This window comes from Anser brachyrhynchus (assembly GCF_964034855.1).
Source record: "Anser brachyrhynchus genome assembly, chromosome: 2".
NCBI classification, from domain to species: Eukaryota; Metazoa; Chordata; class Aves; order Anseriformes; family Anatidae; genus Anser; species Anser brachyrhynchus.
In genome coordinates this window covers 143078696-143100355 of record NC_137695.1, presented here as the reverse complement: position 1 = coordinate 143100355, position 21660 = coordinate 143078696, and the positions used below count along the sequence as shown (strand labels likewise).

General features: G+C 39.8%; 1 protein-coding gene across 2 annotated transcripts; it reads right to left on the bottom strand.

The window, feature by feature from the left end:
- Nucleotides 1-250: 250 nt before the first annotated feature.
- Nucleotides 251-18667, bottom strand: TRHR (thyrotropin releasing hormone receptor). Of its 2 annotated transcripts, XM_080581207.1 has the most exons (4): nucleotides 18134-18667; nucleotides 16508-17884; nucleotides 4433-4846; nucleotides 251-3634 (listed from the first exon to the last, which is right to left on the bottom strand). In XM_080581207.1, the coding sequence occupies exons 2-3, from the start codon at nucleotides 17306-17308 to the stop codon at nucleotides 4439-4441; spliced, it is 1209 nt and encodes a 402-aa protein (XP_080437333.1). In that variant the 5' UTR covers nucleotides 17309-17884; nucleotides 18134-18667; the 3' UTR covers nucleotides 251-3634; nucleotides 4433-4438. The 2 variants fall into 2 exon arrangements, with proteins under 2 accessions (XP_080437333.1, XP_080437334.1); XM_080581208.1 differs by lacking the exons at nucleotides 251-3634; nucleotides 4433-4846 and adding an exon at nucleotides 5201-14396 and having other exon boundaries at nucleotides 16508-18667.
- Nucleotides 18668-21660: the final 2993 nt, after the last annotated feature.

Genomic DNA, 21660 nt, shown 5'->3' with positions numbered 1-21660 from the left:
ACAATTTCACGATCATATTAATAAACAACTTTATAAGCCGCATGCAGTAACAGAATGAGATCAGAATTACTCTGGGTAGGAGGAAAAGAGAATCCTTCTAAATCAGCGAGACTTCCATAGATCGTGTGAATTCAGATTTCCAGAATTCACCTACAAAATGAAGGAATTCTTGCATCTGAGTCACATAAACTGAACCTATGTATTCACTGGTGTTTACTGTATCAGTGTATCTGAGTAGTAATGAAGGAACCATGAGAAAACAATCATTTATTGAAAACAATAAAACATCAGAGAAATAATTCCATCTCAAAAAGTAGAAACTAAATGGTGAAAGATCATTTTGAATTTTCACTGCAGTTTGAAACAAATAACTATACACAATAGAATTCATACAATGATGGAGAAACAAACAAGTATATGCAGCATTGTTGAAAGGAGAGTTTAGCTTTGCACACTCTTGAAACAATTTTTTTTTGTTTGTTTGTGTTTTTTTTTTTTTTTTTCCCCTGGTGAAAATGAGAGATTGATGTTGTTTTGCTTTGTTTGCTTTGTTTGTTTGTTTGCATTGTAGAACGGCTTTTCAAAAACAAGTGAGAAATGCCTGTCTTCCTGCAAAGGCTGAGTGACTGATCCTGTGTAGCAAAAGACTAAGGCAGCAGCTCCTGAAGCAGTATCAGTCCCTCAGTCAGTTGTATTGGACATCTTTTTGAAGTGAAGCTAGTGATAGCTTTATCATTACACTTGTGCCATTCATTTCCACAGCAGCATCATAAACACCTTCACGGTATTGGAGCTGCTTGGACACATCCTTAACTCTGACCTCAGAGAGGCCATGCACTAATATCAACTGAAGTGTGCTTTAAATACAACAAACCTCTCTCAACTGCATGATTTACCAACACTGAAGCTTGCAACATCTCACTATGTCACACTGGAAACAGTAGAGCTCCAAAAACAAGATGCTACAACAATATCTCTTCTGTCAATTGTTGGGTAAATTTCCAAAAAAAAAAAAAAAACAACTCTAAAAGCCCCATCTCTTACATCAAAGTCATTATATGAGGATACAGACATGGATTTCAATAGTGCTACCATTCAGACAATTCTTTCAAGCTAAATGTTACAGAGGAATTTTTTAAGCACAAAATATGTATATAAATAGTTACATTACTTCAGTCAGTAGTTGACATCCAGCCACTTTCACATCTAGCAAAAAAATATGCTATAATATTATCAATAAAGTTAAAATTACACAAGTTTTTAAATAAAGACAGTCCCACATATCTAATCTATTATGCCCAGATACAAGAAAAAATGTTGGTTGCTGTTAGAACAAACATAGAACTAGACCTCAAATCACATTAGCACGTTATCTAGCAAAGTTTCATAGCACTAGATGTGGGAATCAGTGTAAAATTAGTAGATATTTCATGAATAACATCCATAAAGACATAGTCACAATAAATTATGAGTTAAAACTGCACCTGAACTTACATCTGCAATTTTATATATTGTCTTTGTGCACACAATTTTGTATGCATAATCATTTCTGTTTGTACAAATATCAGCATAAAATCATTCATTTTTACTTGTTATTCCAAGTGAAGGTGTATACAAAATTGTCCACGTAAATTTTAGCCTTTAGTTGAAACCTTGCTAAAATATGGGTGTAAAAAAGGACCGTAGGCGCACAGACTGAGAAAGCAGAGCTACTTTTGGATCTAGATGGCAAATGAAGGACAGAATTTAATTCTGATTTTGTCAAGTTATAAGAGTTTTGGTTCAAGCCGTGGTGCTCTGACAGAGGTGGGGATAAACCTGTAAGCCTGTGTTAGCTAGCACACAGCTGCCTGGCTGATGAGCATCACCTGCCCACCCCATGGGTGGCCGCCTCCACACGCGTGTCCTCCAGCAGCATCCTGTGGGTCAGCTGTGAGCTGTTCTGCCTGACTGCACGATCAGGCTCTGCTGATCTAGGTAGAGAAACTGGCTCTTGTCTTGGATGTGTCTCTTGGTTAAGTAAGTACAAATGTCTGTACAATGTTTCCCAGGTAATTTAGTTTTACTGTGGCAGTTGCTTTGGAGGAAGTGTTATATGGGTCGTGGCAGCTCTCTCTGACTGCCCTTATGATAGGATACTGTAGTTTTAGTCAAGAGTGAGCAGTGAAATGCCACAGAACTCAAATTTCACATTGGTCTCTGAACAAGGAAAGGCTTGCTCAAAGCCTACACCCCTGCTATATTGTATTTATGAAATATGATTGCTAGTTACTCTTGCTAGACTAACATCTATATTCTTCCCTTGTGACTATTGAGCCTCAGCCAGCTTTGCCCACTTCTCTGCTGAGTGACTTTATTATACCTTTTCCTTGTTATTTTAAAAGCAGAAGAATCCTGACACCCACCTTCCAGCTGTGTGGGTGTTCAGGCACTAAACTGATGGCCCATCGGCCCGTTGCGTGCAGCTGGTGCTGCTCATGCAGCCGAGGAGTGGCCCCAGTGGAGCGGACACAGCAAAGGCTGCGGGACAGGGAAAGGGAAAGGGAAACATGACAAAGAACTTGGAAAATTAAGAAAAGGTAGCAATGCTTTCACAGCATTTTCTCTTTCCAGACAAATATACAACCAATCAACCTTTCAAGACACTTTTTACGTCCTGGAATATTATAATGGATACCCTTTGAAAAGAAAAATGAAGAGAACTCTGACATTTTTTTTCACCGTTTTCCTCTTTTCTTTAGGCATTATCTAAACTGAAGCTGTAAATCTCTTGTAGCAGCCTGAGAGACAATTGCTATTGAACAAAGATAAAATTAACTAGTAAAAACCTGTCCAATACTCTCCAATATATGTCAGGTTTAGAGAGGATTCAGTTTTAGCTGAGACTTATATTTCAAGTGGTCCATCTCTAAACTAGCTGGCTGAACAAAAATAAGTTTTTTGAAAGCTTCCTACTGATTTTTTAATTTATTCCCTGCTGTGAATTTATTGAAGAGCCTTCATATTTCGAGCTGTTAAAGGTAAAAAAAAAAAAAAAGAAGGAAAGAAAGAAAAAAAATAGAAAAGATTAAAAGATTTCATGCTCTTTGCTATCAGATATCTGTTTTTTGAAGCGTGTTATGATATCTACTACTAGATCTGCATTTCTGTGGGAGGCCCCACAGAAAGTAATGGAGGATCATTCCTGCATAGGCAGCAGTTCTGGCTGTTGTTGGACACTCAGTGCAGTGCGAGCCCTCCCAGGACACGCAGCAGCACGTAAGAAGGCTCTGTCCTGCTCTGTGTCCATAGAGATGTCCCAGGCAGCCTTGCTCTTTTGAGAAGCATGGACTACTGTTTGGCAGTCTCCAAGTTTCTTCACCTCTTATACGTGAGGTGTAGGACTTGCGTATTCCACTGAAGTCAACTCACTTGCTTAAAGTTACATTAAGTGCTTCATTCAATTAGACTTGGCAGTATATTGCTTTAATTCCCCCCAGAATTGTGTTTTCTTGTAGGAAGCAGACAGGTGTGTAGCGATATATGGTAACTCCTGCAGTTCTGTGAGCAGAAATGCCTTTCTTTGTATTTCATACAGGTTGGTGGAACAGAGGATTTGTATGGCTGCATACTCAGAACAAGGTGAGTCTCAGGCCTGAAAGTTAGGAGAGAAGAAACAAAGTGAGAAAGAAATATCTTTCATCCTCATAACATCTACAAAAACAAATTTAAAAAGTAACTCCTTCTGTGCATCATCTCTATTGTAAGAGCTTAGGTATACAGGCTTATGAACAGTAGTTAAGGATTGTTGCATAAAAAGGTATCTTGAAAACAGTAATGTGCGTTATCACACAGAAGAAATCTGATTTAGAGAAATGTGCTACTTATGGGGACGGTACATCTAGCATGGAAATGGATGTGGCTTTTCTGGACTGGAGTGCTGCTGTGTGAGAGATCTGTGTCTTCTCTTTGTGCCAGCTGCATGGTGGCACTGGGCTAGTTGCCCCCAGCCTGGAAGGGGTAACCCACAAGAAAACACCCCATTACCCTCCTGCAGGCAGTCAGAGCATGGCCCAGGAGGAATTGCTGAGCTCCACCCCTCTGCCAGACACCATACATGAGGCACTGTGCCTGAGCACCACTCCCTGGTGCCCCACGACTGCCCTCTGCTTCTCAGGGAGTAAGGCTTAACCTACACATTTCTTCTCATTGTTCCCCATGCCCCAGACCCTCCTGGTCACATCATGGTCAGCGCAAGGCACCCTGAGCACCGATTTCCAGACCTGAGCAGTTCTCCCTCCCCACAGTGCAGTGACAGTGCCCCGTTTTGTGGTGCATCATTCGTCACCACCAACCTTACCCCGCTAGGCCTTAGCTGCCCTGCCCCACCTGAAAGCTATCCCAGCACCACCTACTGCACATCAACACGCTCTCCTTCATGAGGAATACATACCAAATATCAAAAGGCATTATCTGTTACCCCAGACGACAAACACGTGTCACCAATAGATGTTTTCGCAGAGGAGAGATAGGTATTGGTGACAGTAATATCTTCTAGTTCAGTGCTGAAGTGATCAGACTCTTTGATGACATTATAATTTAGGGCCACGCTGTAACTGGCAGGTTTTTTGTCCCGCTTCTGCTGGCAGTTGCAGAGTTTCCTGAAGGCTGCTCTGAATTTCTGGGACATGAGATTGTAAATTACAGGATTGATGGCACTGTTTAAATAAATACAGATTCTGCAAAATAGCAGGAACCAGTTTTCTTGGAAGGGGCTAGAGAGAAAGGAGTTGACAACCACCAGTGTTCGGTAGGGCATCCACAGAAATGCAAATAGGACGACCACCACAGCCAGCATCTTGGTGACCTGGGGGAACACGGAGAGACCCAAGTTAGGCAGGAAGTTAGTACTCACAGCTTGGAAGGAACATGTATGTTCCTACATCTCTATGGCCAAAGCAAAACTACTGACTTTTCAGCTGTGAATTTCAGACCCATGTTTAATTCAGAAAGTTCTTATGTAGTAGTAGAAGAAGAAGAACAACAAACCTGGCTTCAGATTTCTCCCAGCTTTTGTTAAATGACTCTTTGTAGACTTTGCAACTCCTCAGACTGGAAGAAGGTGTTTTAGGTGGAAAAAAGGGATCCTCCTTTTTTTTTTTTTTTTTTTAATTACTTTAGAAATCGTTTAGACTAATATGGTCTGTAAATGAATCGAACCTGAAGCCTATTTACATAATCCACTTTAACAACTACCTTAAAAAGGTTTCCAAAAGCCAAAAGTATTATTTTTTTAAAGTAACTAGATTTATATCTAATCCTTAAATCCTAATATTTAATTAGATCTTCATTAGTTTTTTTTTTTTTAGTCTGAAATGGCAGTTACAGTTTACGGAAACAGAAATATAAGGGATTACGATAAAACCTTGTTATAAGAGTTTGTATCTGTTGTGTAAGTTTGTTTTGAAAAAATAAAAAACAAACCTTGGGAAAACCCAGGACATCTGAAATGAAGTGAATAAGAAATATTTTTGAAGTTATTAAAAAAAAAAAGTAGAGTCTTTCTGTTGTAAACAATTTTCTTTTAGTAGATACTGTATATATATACTATATATATAGTAATAGTAATCCTGACATATATAGTATATTGTAATCTCTTGTCTCCACATTAAAGAAAGCTCAAAAAGTATTAATAAACAAGGTAGAAAGTACAGTGAAATGGGAAACACACTGGGATAATACAGCGGGATGGCCTCACATAGGTTAGGAGATGGTTTGCTTAACTGTGTGCACATGAACTGGAGAGCAGTTGCACTGAGTTTGGTGAGCTATAGCTGCTACTTGTGTCTTTATTATTATTATTATTTTTACTATTTGCCTTACTTCTTGACATAAAAATGTTGCTATCTATTGACAGAGTATTTTGAAGAATTTCTTTTTACCTTTGCTTCAGTCATATTATGCTTTATTCTTTCTACCTTGGGTACCCGAAGTTATACTTCAATGAAATAGCAACTTCTGTAGCCACAGAACACATGCTGGCTGTCTGGGTTATAATTTCATTGTTTGCAGAACCAATAGACGTAGATCGATTAGAGATGAGTTTCAGCTGATGCCCAAGGGGGACAGATAACTCCACTAAAATCACTTACATAGAGATGTTAGGTTTAGTTGTGGTTCCTTTGTTTGAAGTTATAGTATATAATTTATCTTCTGATCAGATAGTTCATTATACAGAAAACATGCAATCTCATTATCTAAAGATGATTTTTTTTTCTACCTATAAAGACACATACTAATATTACCAATTTTGTTGTTTTTTTGTTACAGATACAATAAAGAATGGGATGAAGAGACAACTTACTCTACATATGTATCTATCTATCTTTATATGCACATGTTCAAAGATTACAGCTTGATACTACAGTTCTCCTCCCCTTACCCCCACTTTTGATTTCTCTACATTTGTGTTCAGTAGGAGCCAAAAATCAGACTGAGAAATTTTATCTCCCTGTTTTCTCAGTTGACCAATACATCTTTTCATGACTTCTACATAGCTTTTCTTGTTTGCTGTGCAAAAGCCATCACTGGAACAGAGCAAATCACAAATGCGAATGTCTCAAGTACCTAAAAGATGATTTTTGCCTTATATCTGAGTCATTTCTAGAACAAACAGTACTGTGAGCAGGGCTGCAAGGAGCGAGGTGATTCAGTGCTGACCTGCTCTGGCTCGCAAAGATTGGGGACTCCTTATGTCCTTCCTTTCCTTCCTCCAGTTTGGTCCCAGTGTGCAGCTCGAAACTGAGCAAATCCATTCAACTGAGAATAATCATTCAAAATAATCCACATTTAAAGGAAGAAAGTAACCCTTTGTAGAGCTTGGATTAACAATGAGAGTCCAATTAACAGATGTGTTGCAACAGCTCAGGCATTCAGAGGGAGGGTGGGTAGTAGTCTACACAGGCATCAGGATACTTTGCTACCAGAAGCTCAGCAGGGGACCATGTTAAAATACCCACTGATCAGTGGCAACTTAAATTTCTTCTGAGTACATCTTTAAAGAACAATTGCTCAGAGAATCATTTACAATGAGGCAGCTGTCAGTTTGAATCCCAGATTGTACGAGAAGCAAATTGATCATAATTATTATCAGGAAATGGGAAGATATTCACTCATGAAATTTTAAGTCATGTAATTGATACAGTACCTCAACGAAAAAAATGCTGTTACCCTTCAAGTCCTATATGACAGAAATACATATACATACGTGCTGTGCTGTATATTAACTAACTTTATTTGTACTTGTGGCTTTGCGTCCATTTTTCTTCTATCTAACATCACGAGCTTGTACTCAGCGTACTGATTTTACAATATTTTAGAACCGGTTCTTTGCACCAGATAAAAAATATCATGGCCACTGCAGAAAGTGCCCTGACCTGAGATTGATTCAGTCTTCGGGTTTGAGTGTGTTTACAAGAGCCAAGTTAGCTAGGCACTGCCAAGCTTTATGCCAGAGAAGACATTGTCTAGTCATAACCTTTCTCAAATAACTTCATATGAAACATAACTAAATATTCTTTTTTTGGAGGGGCTAATTATTTTGTCAGTGGAGTGGGACATTAACATAAAGGGGGTAAATTTTTTTAAGAACCTTCTTTTTAATACCTATTCTATCTAACCATACATCAAAACTCTCTGAAAGCAGGGGCAAAGGCCTTTAGATCAGTCTGCAGAGCACTAACATGCCCACTAATTACTCAGGTGAAGACAAACATTCACTGATTGCTCTTCGCTTGTGGATATGCACTGCATATTCTATACTCAGAGTACAAATTATTCTCAGTTAAGGAAATTGAAAACACAATTAAAAAGCTTTGAGACAAATCAATTTTAGTCCAAATTTCAAGTTCACTTTGAATGATAGCAAAGTGTTTGAGATTGAATATGCTCCTGGCTGCATGCAACCACTCTTCAAATCTAATCTCTTGTTTCTGGTAATGTTTTGAAAAAAAACACTTTTAAAATGTTTTTATTTATTTATTTAATCAGATTCCCAATATTTTTATTCAGAATTTATTTTTCCTCCTTTCCTTCCTGCTCTAAAACCTTGTCATTCTAAGGGAGTGCTTTTACAAGGCATTTTCATTACCACGGTATCCGCTATTTTGTAGTTGCTTCCTTCTCCTTTGACTGTTAATCTTTCTTACATTGATAGGTAAAAGTCATAGTCATACTTACGAAGTCACTGTGCAATATAATCACTGGTGTTTTAAAAGCATGCAATAGTATCTCCCTTTCTTGTGCTCGGCTGTGTTCATTGATATCCCTTTCTCATGCTTGGTGGTGTTCACAGCAATGCAGAGATTGTGTATGCCAGTCTGTGGTTTTGTAATCCAAAATAAGTATTGCAAGTTGTACAGTGAAGTGAGGAAGAGGACTAAATAAATGAATGTAAGGTTTTGATATAATAAAACTGCAGGTGAAACTAAGTGATATGATTGAGATTTCGTGTAGCCATACAAAATTTCATCTTTCACTGCTAGCTGGAATCCAAGTCTGCTCTGCTGTGAGTGAACAGGGAAGTTTTTCTAGAGGGCAGTTCATCACATAGCACATCCAAATAGAGAAGAGTTTCACTGGGGGATAACCTACGTTTTCTAATCAGTCATGGAGGGACATCAGCCAAATAAAGTACGGGCTCTTAGCTGCCACTCAAGGGAAGTAGGTTGCTTCCTTGCCTTTCTATCTGTTTCCCCTGGCTTCTTGCTCTCTTTTCAAAGGTAATGAGCTGCTTGCCAAGGTAGCTCACAGAATAGGTAGAGGTACTCTTAGAACAAAAGAGGATTTAATTTCCCCCAAGTTTTTGTGTGTGTGCATGTGCGTGTGCGTGTGCGTGTGTGTGTGGCAGGCATATCCCTTTTCTGTCCTTAAGTTAAAAGTTCTCTCACTCTCTTCTTCCTTCCCGCAATGCCTGGGTCTTCAAGATATTTTCCCACTTCTGTTTTCTGAACAGAACAAAATGACTCAAATCTTCAGAAAAATCAGCATTAACATTTTAGGAATGCTGAGAGATCCTAGTACCTGCGCTACTAGACACAGAAACACAGGTAGAAAAAATAAAGTATCCATAGCCAAAAAAAGAAGAGAAAAAAAAAAAGTAGACGTAGCATTTCTCATACTGTAGAGCATAAAGAAGCATTGATAGCTTTGTTGATTAGTGTTACTTGTTAGTGAACCTCTATTTACTTGAGAAATCTGCTCTGATATACTTTGAACAAAACATTTTCTATTCATGAAACGAAGTTTTTCTTTATCTCTGGTCTTTTTAATAAAAGACTTGTGAACAGAATGCATAAAATGTACAGTGGCCCTGAATTTTAGAAAAGAAGGGAAACTGGAGTTGTCCTTCAGCTTTCCCTGAATGATTTTTTTCTAAATTCATTGTCCTAAATGGCAACTTTAAAATAAGCCACTAAACCTTCTAAAGTCCAAATAAGAACCACTATCTTTTATTTCTGCAAGCAAATGGTGCTTAAGGTTACTGAAATTGTGGTGGTGCTGTGCATGGAAAAAAAAAAAGTGTTTATTTTGAAACTTACAGCCACGTGCATAATTGTTTTTAAATAAATAAACTGAAAAAGTAGTTTGGCCTTTTTTGTCTTCTGCTCTACAACACTCATAATTCATTCAGAGCCATATCAATAAACATTTTTGCAAGTACAAATATATCTCAGTAGCTCATCTGTCTCCTCTAATATGCACCCAGCATTTACAGGGAAACTTTCATTCTTGCTGATATTTTGATGTCCTTCCAGAATGCAGACTCGAGAATACTCTCAAACACCTGCCATGGGAGACACATAAAATGGTGCTTGCAGTCAGTGAGGCTTCTGTAAACATTCAGCTCCTACAACACCTGGATTTGGTGTCATGTGTGTGTTATACTGCAAACCCTGTTTATTCCACCTGCCCTTTGGAGTGAGTTAAGCAGGGCTACTTTTTATGCTGGTGCAAAGACTATGAAAAGGATGGCTATGATTAAAGACTAAAGAATTATTACCTTGAATTTCAGGCATGTGTAAAGATGAAGCCATAATAGGTGTGTGAATATAAATATAAGTTGAATATGAACTTCTTGATAAAGGCAATGAACTGACTATATTGAATTTAGTTTCTCTGCAATTTTCAGTAATGGACTATACAGTCAAACCCTAGGTACAGGCACTTGTGCTTTTTCCAGATTGAATTTAGGCACACACATTACTATTTACATGCTATCAATGCCTGTAACTGCAGTTAATAAGATTCCTCAATTGCTATTCATTTTGATTAGGACACACTCTGTGAATGAGTTTTCTGGAAGATTTAACAATATGTATGGTTTGCAAGTACCAATAACAGGCTATTTTGGAATAACAAAGACAAAAATTGGTAGGCTAAAGCCATCATATGCATACTTGAAAAATCAGAGATTAACTATTGCACTTACCTTTGCAGTTGCTTCACAGCATTTTAAAGCCTGATAAAGGAAAAAATACACTAAAAATTGCTCCAGTTCCTCTGCTTTTTGAGAAATAAGACTTCTCAAAGTCTAAAGGAAAAGTCTGTAGAACCCTCTTATGAAGTGCATAGCTAACAGGAAGCGGAGGTAGGAATGTTTCTTTCTTGGGCAGGTTTACGTTGGTTGTTGTGGTGAAATCTTAATAACTGTTTTCTTCTCTGGACTCTTGAGAAGTTATTAGAGACTATGAAACAGCTTAACGAGTAATTGCACTAAAATATTGGTTGTTTGAAATCAGTGAAGAATCGTTTACTGATGAAATAGACCAGGATGTTATACTTCCGCTTGCTTATAAAATTACTTGAAATATCCACCTTTAATCTTTGTTGCCACTAAAGGCAGTGCTTACCCTAGTCTTATAGCATTACATTTTCACAGTGCTTCAGGAGGACCAGGCTACTTTACAAATTTGAATTATATGTTTATTTGGACACCCCCAAATTCATAGTCTGCATTTTTTGGTGAGTGAGTAAGAATGAACTTCAGTCCACTTCCCTGGGACTTGTGATCATCTGTCCACAAGATCATATAGCTGTTAAATAAATCTTAACATTGAATTTGCATTGAAGTTCCTTCTTTGGCTCTCAATAAAGTAAAAGGGACTTTGAACTATCTCGCCTTAAGAGATAACTCTTTGTCAAGATATCATCTTGTAATCATATTGATCTTTCCTCTGTTAAGCTTTGAAGTTTCAGCTACTGTGAAGTGAGATTAAGTGAAAAATGTTTGAAAAATTTGCTCTCCTGTTTAACTTGAGGAAATATGTACACCAGGACTATTTCATCCTGTTTTCCCAGGTTCAGATTGGGAAAATCACTCAGCAAAAATATTCTATATAGTTTATTTTTGGTCAGAGAGGTCTCACCTTACTTTTAGTCACCTTTTCATTTTCTCCTATTTTTCTGTTGCAGCAAACATTATGTCACTGTTTCTTCATCACTGAAACTCCCCTATTGGCAGTCAAATGCTTTCCCACATAGGGATCCCGTGTTCAACTCTATATGAATTTCAGTCTAGCAAGGTTATTTCCTTTGTAGAGCACAGCTGAAACGCTGCTCAACACAGTCATCACCAGCTCCACTAGACCTAACAGGAGTTTAAGTTGTTTCTTTAAGTGACAAACTAAGCACATTCTTAAAGTTTTACCTGCGTGTTTCAGTACTAAAAACAAGCTTAACACTAGTTGATGCCATGTAGCATCAAGCACATACTAATTCCCCTCTGAAAATTGAACGCATCAATGCTGCACCTTTTTCTGGCAGAGATCTTCCCTCAGGAGACACTCAGGTGTTGCCTGCTGACTTGTAGTGGCTGACCAAAAGCTCTGCAATGGTGATAAATGACTCATTGCTTTCCATAAGGAGCGGAGTATTTAGCTTCTGACAAAGAAGAGGTAGAATGAACTGCTCCTCCTGGGACACGGAAAGGCTGATGGAAAATACAAAGTGAATTGGGAATGGACTCCGGTGAAGAAGGAGTGCTTCACTATCAAATAAGAGTAGTTTTATTTTTGAAAACTTTTAAAATAGGTTTATCTAACCCTGCTATCCCATACAGTTCTGTAAAACAGGATAAATAATGCACAAATAGGGTTGATTTAGCTCTTCACAAGTAGATACAAGAATGGAGTTTGACATGTTCTATAAGTATGTGTTTGTGCTTCTTTCCCTGGCAGAACTTCAGCTGCAGTATAAATAAATAACTCCCAATTTAGGTTATTGTCCAATATTAGCAGTAATGTATGCTGTTTCGTGAAAGCAAAAAAATGTATTAGAAATGGAGGTATTTTATGAGAAAACAAAACTTATTTTGTGTCTTTCCCTCTCTTCTGATTTTTTTTTAAAAGGACTGATTTTTTTATACATTTTTTTTATTTGTCTTCCCCGTTAAGTTTTGTCTTGCAGTGCTTTGAGGGAACAACTCCTCAGGGGACCCTGAATAGTACTTTGAAGACTTTGTCCTTCATTAGTTATTGATATGAGGGTATTGATCATTTAGTGAATAGATTTTGGGTTTGTCAGCTTTTCAAACATTCAAATGAAGTATTTCCTTGAACTAATATAGTTCAGTGACTTTTAAATCATGTGGGTGGGATGGTGAAAGCAGGGAATGGAATGAGTAAGCAGAGAATCACTTTCTACCTGGAAGAGCTGATTTTCATTCCTTGGAGATATCATATAGTCTGAGCTCATTCATTCTGAGCTCATCCCTAGAGATCTCTGAGGAAAAATATGTTAAAATAAGCTTGACTCACCATTCTAAAATAAATTTCAGGACTTCTTTCTAAATCATAGAATAATATAAAAGAAAGTTCCTGACCACCTGACCTCTTTTTTTCCCCTTCAGTTGTGGCATTGTGTCTGGTTATGTTAGAAACTGGAAATATTTGTTCTAACAAAACTGAGCGTGGTCCATCCATCCTTCTGCAGTAGCCAACTCCCTCATTCCTGTTTACCTCATTGTTGATCTTCCATACACCCCCCCAGCTTCAGCTCAGGCAGCTGTCATCCACAGTTGTGAGAAAATTATTATTTTACTCTGTATTTTCTTCCTCCTTGAGCGTGGAGCTATTCTAGATGCCGTGCAAGAGTTGTTCTGCTCTTGTCCTGTTATTTTCCTTTGGTGTCAAGAGTGAAGAAGCATCCCAGGTGTGGAATTTAGGGTGATTTCCAAGTTACTCTTCACGTTTTTAATTAGTCAGCTTCTAACTTTGAGCTAACACTCATACCAGAAACCTAAGTGATGTACTGCCATTTTTTGAAGAAAACAAATGAAATTACATATCTGTATGACTCACAGTAAAAAAGTATTGAATGTATATAGAAGCCTGACATTAATTTTTGGAAGCTGACATCAAAACACAAAGTTGACAGTACATGCTAAATGCTAACACAATAATATATGTTAAAAATGTCTAAAAAACAACAGGATGACAAAATCTATTTCTGCCATGAGTTTGAAACAGCTTCAGATACTCCTCTTCAAATGAAATACAGCTACTGTATGACAAGGTAGGCTATGAAGCCTTCTATTTTACAGCTACATAGCAACTTTTGACCACTTTTAACAAAGGAAGATTTTTCAAAACATAGATGAGGTAATGGGAAGAAAATTAAATAAAATGTTACGACCTGGCAGTCCAGGTCAAGCTAAATCCATGTTAGTTGAGCAACCCACACCAGACTAAGTGGGTAAATTAATTCAGCTACTGCTATGTTGGATTAATCATTATCAAAAATGGTTATGAAAATCATTGGGTTAAGCCTGCATGAAGGCTGAGGACACCTATCTAACCTCCCATCATTGTATATGATATAAATGCAAGCTCACAGCTGGTTACTTATAATTAATTGTAACAATGCAATGGAGCTGCAGTTGGTATCCATGCCCAGGTGCAGGTCGGCGCCTGCAGGGATCTCTGTGAGGAGAGGCCTGGGCTGCCCCGTGACAGACACAGGTGGCTTCAGCTAGTTCCAGCCAGTTCCAGCCAGCTCCAGCTGGTTCCAGCTGGTTTCAGCTGGCTCCAGCCAGTTCCAGCCAGTTCCAGCCAGCTCCAGTTGGTTCCAGCTGGTTTCAGCTGGCTCCAGCCAGTTCCAGCCAGTTCCAGCCAGCTCCAGCTGGTTCCAGCTGGTTTCGGCTGGCTCCAGCCAGTTCCAGCCAGTTCCAGCCAGCTCCAGTTGGTTCCAGCTGGTTTCAGCTGGCTCCAGCCAGTTCCAGCCAGTTCCAGCCAGCTCCAGCTGGTTCCAGCTGGTTTCAGCTGGCTCCAGCCAGTTCCAGCCAGCTCCAGTTGGTTCCAGCTGGTTCCATCTGGCTCCAAGGGCCCCGCCACAGGGCACTGCTGAGGGACCGAGTGTACCTTGGGGCTATAACAAGGGGACATAAGTTGGCAGTAGATGAAGTTAACTTTCCCCGAGTCCAGTCTTTTTTATTCACAATAATAACTGATAAGCGGTCTCCCTGTCTTTATCTCGACCCACAAGGACTCTCACTCCTGTTCTTTCCATTTTCTCCCCCGTTTTTTTTTTTTTTTTTTTTTTTCTGCAGGGGGAGTAACCGAGTGGCTGGGTTAGGGTTTGGCTGCCATTTGGAGCCAACCCGTCACAGGATCATGGGCTGATTATGTTGTGTTGCAATGTTCCTGTACATCACATTTTCAGCCACTTTCTCTACAGATCACAGGTTGGATATCATATGCAACTCTATCGCCCTAGAAGAAGGCACGTATACAACTTCACAGGACAGCAGAAGTCATATACTGACTGTCAGCTCTACATGTCTTTCTTTTACTTCGTGTCTTAGTAGTTTTTGAGATTTTAGATTATTTGAATATGGACTTGCGTTTTTCCATTTTACATCACTGGGTATATTTTGTATGCTGCTATTATACAAATGTTACTAAAACTGCCACACTATCCTTGCTTTGCTTCCTACATTGTACCATGCAAAAATGCTAGCTTTACTCATAATGATGCAAGTCTAATCCACCAGGTTATTTAGGATGTTAGAAAACATCTCATTGTCTTTATAAGAGACCAAAAAAAAGGCATTACACTATAATCCTCGCTTCCTGATTTTGTAATATAACAGCATCCACTGTCTGCAAAGCTTAATTTAAAAAACTTGTGTGCTTTTCAAGTGATGCTAAGCATAAGTTATCAAGTATGCATGCTGAAGTGATATTAAGAACTTGAAAAGTGTATTATCTTTTTCTCCTACTAATTAATGGATAAAGGAAAACAAAATTAGACTTCTAATCTGAATATTAAATATAATTGGAGACATAATTAATTATAACCTAGCCCACATGTTTCAGTTGTGCATTTCAAGGCACAGCTCCAATACTCTGTGAGCTCTCAGTGCTCTAGCAGGCAGCTCAGTTAACTTTTGAGGTCATTTCCTTGTCTGTACTAAGGGAAACCATCTCTCTCATAAAACAGTAGCAACTGTTGTAAAATAATAAGAACATAAAGCTATACTTATCAGCTGGGTGTTCACTCAGCTTGTTTGAAAAGGTGCACAGTTCAACTTCCCGAGGGACTTGTACAGTGCAGGAGGCAGAAGCATCTCGCCTGATGAAGTGGCACCCTGTACAGATCCCTGCAGCAGCTGCCGAGGGACATGAGTTGGGATGCTCAGTGCAGAGCCACACTCCTCTGCGCCCACATCAAGCTGCAGGGCACAGCTGGAGCCTGTGCCTGAGAACTGACCGCAAAGTGATGCTCCTGAATTTGTCGGGACTGGACCCAACCGTGCTGAGTGCTGCACGAGTGTGAGGTAGTAAGCTTCGTTGCAAATAGCCATAAATCATTCTACTAACTATATTCTAGCTATACAAGCACACATATATTTAATGATATACAAAGAAACTAGTCAAACCTATGCCTCAATTTTGAACCATCACAAAAGAATACTTTCTGAGACAGAACAGCACAGATGCTTAGCATTTACAAGGCATTTTTATACACAGTCTTGTTTGAGTAGGCTTCTCACAGGGGCATCAGAGACAGAAAAAGTAAGAACTCAGCTATGTTTGCAGAGCCACACAGTGCCTGAGCTGGGATTAAACTCAAGTCTCCTAAACTGCCAGGCTAGTTCTTCTCAGATCTCAAAAGTAACTCAAGAGTCACTTTATATATTTGACTGGATTACTAACAGGCTGCAATATAAAGAAGCTACAGTTTAAAATGTTTTATTCTTTTTTGACACTTCCCATTTTTTAATTATTATTATTATTTTTTTTTATACAGGAAATAAAATACTATTTTTTTCTAGTCCTAGCAGTAGGTGATAATGAACAGGCAAGAAAAATACATATTTATGTATACATATATAAATACCAGAATATAAATTTCAGCTTGACAACATAGCAGAAGAGATAATATGTTTTACTCCCACATATTTAGACTAGTATTCTCTGAAAGAAGAATTTTTAAGTTTCAGAAAACCATTCTAAACTGCTGTTCCTACCTGCCTTCTAGAAGCAATAGTGCTATTGAAACTCCTGTTAGTCGTCTTGGAATTCACAGGCTTGTTTTGGTGAGCCACGTCATTCCTCCATGCCTTAGAGTGTTCTTTTGGGTCCGAAGGGATGGGGTTCAGGAACAGTATTCTAGCAATCAGGCCATAGAGGACAGTCGCCAATACCATTGGCAAAACATAAAATATACCAAAGTCCATCATGTAGATAGGAGAGTAATAGCTCCTGGACACCTTGTAGCCGCAAGACACAACAGTGGTGTCTTTGTAGACTACTGTATTGAGGTCTAGCAGGAAAAACCAGAGCATACAGTATATGGAGGTGAAAGCCCAGACAAAAATAATGATCTTTTTGGCTCTTGAAAAAGTGCATAGGAACTGAGCTTTGATTGGGTGGCAGATAGCTATGTATCTCTCGACGGTGAAAGCAGTGATGGAAAAAGAAGAAGCATTGATCCCTAGGTACTGGAGATAAGTGATGCAGAGACACCCCACGTAGCCATATACCCAGGATCTGTACAGACTTTCTGTGATATTGGGGAGTCCTGCAGCCACAAGCACCATGAGATCTGCCACAGCCAGACTCACCAGGTAGCAGTTAGTGGGAGTTCTCATGTGTTTGGTTCTGAGGACCACCAAAACCACCATGATGTTGCCCACGATGCCCAGTCCGCAAATAAGGAGGACCAAGAGGATGGTAACCACTTGGTATTCAGCTGTAATGATCTCCTGGCTTGACAGCGGAAGCCCAGTGTGGTTCTGCTCGTCCCCTGTGTCATTCTCCATCTTCATTAGCCCGCTGCTGCTCCTGCCTGGCACTTGATCTCAGCACACGTTCTCCATGGTCCCCTGCATCAGGGGGAGTGGAGAAGAGCGTGAATGAGCTGTAGCCCCAGAGCACATTCTCCATGTAGTCACAGTCCCATTGCTGTCCTGTCCTCCACTCACCTGAAAGTACCTGGACTTTCAGCCTTTGTAAATGCAGTTACCAGACAGGTGAATCCTTCCCAGACTCCAGCTCACTCACACAGGTTAGAAAGCTGTGCTCTCACAGCTGGTTTGAGGCTTTCATGAAAACAGAGCATGTGGAGGTTTCCACGCTGCAGAGGAGGAGGATGAGGAGGCAGGGAAAGCAGAGCTCTTCTGCACTGCCAGCTGGCAGAAGCACTGCACGGGACTGAGCTGATCCAGCCCTGGCAGATTTCAGCATCGCTGCTTTCCAGGAGGAGTCACAATGTACCGAGGGTGGAGACAGCAGCGGGAGGTAAAGAGAGAGTGATTTGTAAAGCTCCCAGGTTTTCTGCTTCACGCTGCTTTTCCTCTCTGCTCTCAGATGGCTAGCTCACATATCGATCATATTGATCCGCCCTGGCAAACAAAGGGGAGATTGACTGGCAATAAAAAACCACTGATTTCTAAAACTCTGATTTCCCCCGTGTGCTTGTGGAAGTGCAGGTAATTTACACTTCCCTCCTGCTTTGCAGGGAGCTGTCAGCCCTTCAGAGCTGACAGAAATATATCACAGCTTTTGAAAGCAGCAGGAAAAATTCATTTACTTTTACTTTACTTTACTGTACTTTACTTTACTGTACTTTACCTTACTTTACTTTACCTTACTTTACAGGCAATTCTCTATGAAACCTCTATTGATATTGTCGTCACTCCTGAGCCCTTTCAGCTCTTCTCTGGATTGTAGCACAGCAACAATAAAACTCTCAGAGCACAAATTGCTTCTTAATGAGATCAGTCCCCACCCCCCTCAAGTTTATTAATCCACCACTGTTTTCTCAATGAAGATTCTCCTCTCCTTGAATGAACTCCTCCTTGCTCAGTCAAATTGTGTAAAAACACAGACAAATAAATAAAAAAAGGCAGAAATAATGCTTTCAGATGCATGTATGAAAAATCAATGCATGCTGTAGCAGTGTTCAGTAGCCAAACTACGACTGGAAATGAATGTAGAGCTTTTCTGTCCAACCTGCTGCAAATCTGAATGCCTCCAGACATTTGCAATAGCAAACCCTTCTCCAGTGGTCTGTGAAAGAGCCATTGTCAACTCCCCATCACAGTGCTTCAACCCATTGTTTCTGTTTATACTATTATGTTAACAGGTTGAAGATTAAATCTGCCTTAAAGTTGTCGTGTCCCCCCCCCCCCCCTTTTTTTTTTTTTTTTCCATTTAGGGCAATTGTTTTTGCTCTTTGCGCTCTTTGCTCAGGAAGGGTTCCAATAATAAAATGTTGCACAACTGGAGATAGGCAACTTGGATTTCAAAACAGATTTTAGCATCAAGAGAAAAGGATTAGCAGGGGCACATGATGTAATGTTTGCAGAACTAGGATTTTAAATAGACTGAAACAATATGTTGTGACAAAAAGAGGATATCATTTGAGTGGGAGTTGGAAATGAGACTCAAACCATTTCAGAAGTTTGACGCCACTTGGTTAAGCTTTCCAGACACTTTTTTGACCATTTCTCACTTCTATATTGATCAGATGTTTTTCATCTGTAGAACTCAAATAAAGCAAGTACCATTCTTCCTTTTTAACAGATGAAGAAATGGGGGGGAAGAACCAGATTCACTGGCGGTGTCTATGGGAAAATCCAGGCTACTGGTTACCTAACCAGTGTTTTGTCCACAGAATGATATCATGGATCTCATCAGAGATCCTGCTCCATACGCTCTGCAGACCCCCTTGTTCTGGGTACAACTGAATGAAGGCCAGTGCTATCGTAACGCTTGGGTGACAGAAACATGACTCCTCCCCACAGCCCTTCACATTCAACATTTTACTCTTCATACTGAGGACTTTCCCCATTACCAAGCAATCTATGTTTCTAAAGTTATGTGGCTGTAGAGTGTGTAGTATGAACCACAAAGCATTAAAGCACACCAGGGGGAGCTGAGGAGTGAACTAGCACATATTTAGTGGCAGCAAGCAGGGACCCACCAGGGATCAAACTCAGCAGGGAGCTGGACAAGAGTTCAAAGCAGGAAAATGAACTAACCCCTTAGCCCTCAGTGACTTCAGCTGAATCCAAAATTTTCAGCACCTCCACAGACTGATTTCTCTTTCAGTGGTGACTGATGTCTCTCTGCCGCACCGTCCTGCTGTAAAGGCTTGTTCGTCATGTTTCCATCTATTCTGCTAGCTCTTGTAGGCAGGTCTGAGCTGCGGTTGCAGAACAAGTGTCTCTGACAGCACGTACATTTTTGCAGTTCTAGAAGGAATGGCAGAGGACTTGGAACGCAGAAAGCCTGGAATATATTTAAAAGCCCACATGACATGGAAGAGACTATGGGAAGTCTGGAAGATGTGCAAGAAATGTATTATCTCATGCTAGCCTGGCTAGTCTTCTGCATCTGCTACTGGTTTATATCAGAGACGGGAGAGACCCTCTTGTCTCAGCCAGCAGTTTACTTTCCATGGCTCTTTGCCAAGTGTTGTATTCTGGTAATGAAAAAAGTACAGAGCTGTCACTGTATGACTGGCTGTAGGATATGGGAAATAGATGGCTTGGCTTATCGTGCAAAGGTGCAATGGTAAGTATATCTACAGGAGGTGTGCAGAGGATTTTGATAGTATTGATCAACAGCACTTCCCTTTTCTTTCCATGTAGTACTTCCCTGACTTATAATGTTCGTGTAAAACCTGCAGTTATTACAGAAATAATTTCGAGACAGTGTAAATATATGTTCTATGTAATTAAAGCATTTGGTGTCACGGACTTGACTCAAACACCATGTGATGTGCATTGTCTGATACATTCAAATCATTGTAACACAACCATCAGTCAGAGATCATGTGCTGAATCTGGAAAACAGTAAAAGATCAGCTTTTTCTTCACTTAATGCTGTGTGAATTTTGCTGGCAGCGGTGTTGGTGGGTGCAATATTGCAGCCTTCAAAATACACTGGCTAGTTTCAAAACAATTCAGCATTAATACATGCAAGCCCAGCAGCTGTGCCAGAGAAATTTTGAGAGCATATGGACCACAGATCACTGTGAAACTTTTAAAACCTGTGCTACTCCGTTTTATACACATACCTGTTGGTCCAGGCATCAAGTGACACTACATGTACAAATGAGCACAGATGCCATTAGCAAGTCTGAGCAACAGGCAGAAAAACAAGCCCCTGAAATGCGCTGACTCTTGCTATTAAGTTTCTGTTGGTACAACCCATTGGGTGGGAGGGAGAGGGGAAGCATAGTGTCAATACACCCTGTGCTGTACAGCGCTTAGCTAACAGCATTCTCGTGCAATTTTTTTCCCATTTGTCTCAATTAAAATGTGTTTATGCTCACTTGGGGAACAACAAAGCTGTAACAAACCGTCTCGTAACATTAAGCACACACTGAGATGGAACAGTGAATCGCTATAAACACTTTCTCCCACTAGCTATAAATTATTCTTAATTCTGTTTCTCTAAGATCACTTCCCCAGCTGGCCTTTTCTGTTCTGAAAAACGACAAGGCAAAAATGGCAATTTCATACCCTATTACCTGTCTGTACTCAGAGTTCATAAACCAACATAAGTAACTTGGATTCTTCACTCTGTGTGCACCTCTGAGGGACTGTCAAGCGCTCACTGCTGTGCAAATGTTTCCAGGTCTGCAGTTTGTAGAGAACATAAGCTACCGTCCATGTTCTAACTCCAGTGCCATCCAAAGGCTGGCTTTTTAAAGTTGGTATCTAGCTACTGATACGATCAGCTCTAAATGTGTTTTGGATTTGCACTTGACATGGCTAAATGTTTAAGTAACCGCGGTCAAGCAGAATTTATTCTCCTACATCAGCTGCACCACAGAGATGCACTTTTGTGCTAACATAGTGAGCCTGTGGCATAATGTTTGGTTGGAGGGACAAATTGGCATCTGGAAAAACCCTCTTATGAGTGAAGATTTGGTGTGAAACAAGCACATTTTCTTCAAGATAAATCTCACCACCCACCAGCAGTAACCCTTCTTCCTAACAATTCTTTTTGACGACTGTCACCAAAGAACACCTCTACTGAAGTACTGCTAAAATCCTGGATGGGTTTTCCAGAAATGCCCAAGGGATTTAGGACTTATGATGACACGAGGTTTCCTATCTGCACCTCAGAAATTCTGTTTGCTTTGGGGGGATTGTAACCTGCATAT